Source organism: Sinocyclocheilus anshuiensis, unplaced genomic scaffold, assembly GCF_001515605.1.
Source record: "Sinocyclocheilus anshuiensis isolate Anshui unplaced genomic scaffold, SAMN03320099.WGS_v1.1 scaffold31, whole genome shotgun sequence".
NCBI classification, from domain to species: domain Eukaryota; kingdom Metazoa; phylum Chordata; class Actinopteri; order Cypriniformes; family Cyprinidae; genus Sinocyclocheilus; species Sinocyclocheilus anshuiensis.
In genome coordinates this window covers 186,045-187,061 of record NW_015548186.1, presented here as the reverse complement: position 1 = coordinate 187,061, position 1,017 = coordinate 186,045, and the positions used below count along the sequence as shown (strand labels likewise).

At 40.1% G+C, this 1,017-nt stretch overlaps 1 protein-coding gene across 1 annotated transcript in view; it reads right to left on the bottom strand.

The window, feature by feature from the left end:
* LOC107705008 (slit homolog 1 protein-like) overlaps positions 1 to 1,017 on the bottom strand; it is a 79,895-nt gene that overhangs the window by 18,779 nt on the left and 60,099 nt on the right. The window contains exon 25 of the mRNA XM_016508123.1: positions 477 to 548. Within this exon, the coding sequence (XP_016363609.1) occupies positions 477 to 548 (72 nt within the window). The remainder of the gene's footprint in view (positions 1 to 476; positions 549 to 1,017) is intronic.

The following is a 1,017-nucleotide window of genomic DNA, read 5'->3' as shown; positions in this document are numbered from 1 at the left end:
GGGCGGGTGTGTGGGTGTGGGTGCGTGTGTGTGTGTGTGTGTGTGTGTGTGTGTGCGAGTGTGCGTGTGTGTGTGTGTGTGTATCAGCTACTCTCCATCAGCTTCGGTGACTTCATCCAATGTGATTTTAGATCTGTTTTATAACAGGCAGCATTTGGCCACACTAGCTCACACTCGTTCTGTAGGTCTCACACTGAGCAGCCGCTGGTAACATGTGAAGATGGTTAAAGGATCTGAGGACAAACAGACTGACCACCAGAGCACAAACCCTGGGAAGACACCAGTAAGAGCTTATGTGTGTTTACAGCTCTCTAAATTACAGCTTTAGGCCAAAGCAGATGTAACAGACCGGATGTGCTGCTCTGTTCCTGTGAGTGTGCAGTATATTCAGTGCTCAGATTTATCATACACAGTATTTTGTGAAGTGTTTTTTCTGTATATTTAGTCACATGCGTTTGTTTGGACCCTTTACTCACAGATGTGACAGTGATGCAGCGTCGTTGAAGATCCCATCGGGCAATTCAGAGATGTCATTACCCTGCAGAGACCTTAGAACAACACAAGAGTTAGCGATGTTACCAGTGCGCTGTACACTGTTTTTGACATGATGTTTCTCTGGACACACTGATGATATGACAGAAGTTGCTCACATGGTCTGGGTTCGGATCTTGAAAAAGTTTCAGTAGGGCTTTACACTCAAAAAATACTTAGGCCTAAATTTAGGGTTTATGTATTTGAGTTGCATATAAAATTTCTATCCATTTGGACACACAGTTTTAACATAAACTAATAAAATAATATGAAAAATGTGATTCATATTTGTCAGTCACACATCAATGAAACATGCAAAAAAAATATCATGGCATAGTTTATTATTAATTATTTGTATGAATGAGAGGCAGCTGTGTATGCAGATCCCATTTGAGTTTGGGTGCAATTAAATATTTCAACTTTTGAAAGATTTTGTTGTGATGAATTCTAATCAAAACTAAGAACATGAGGTAAGAATTAGCTGTA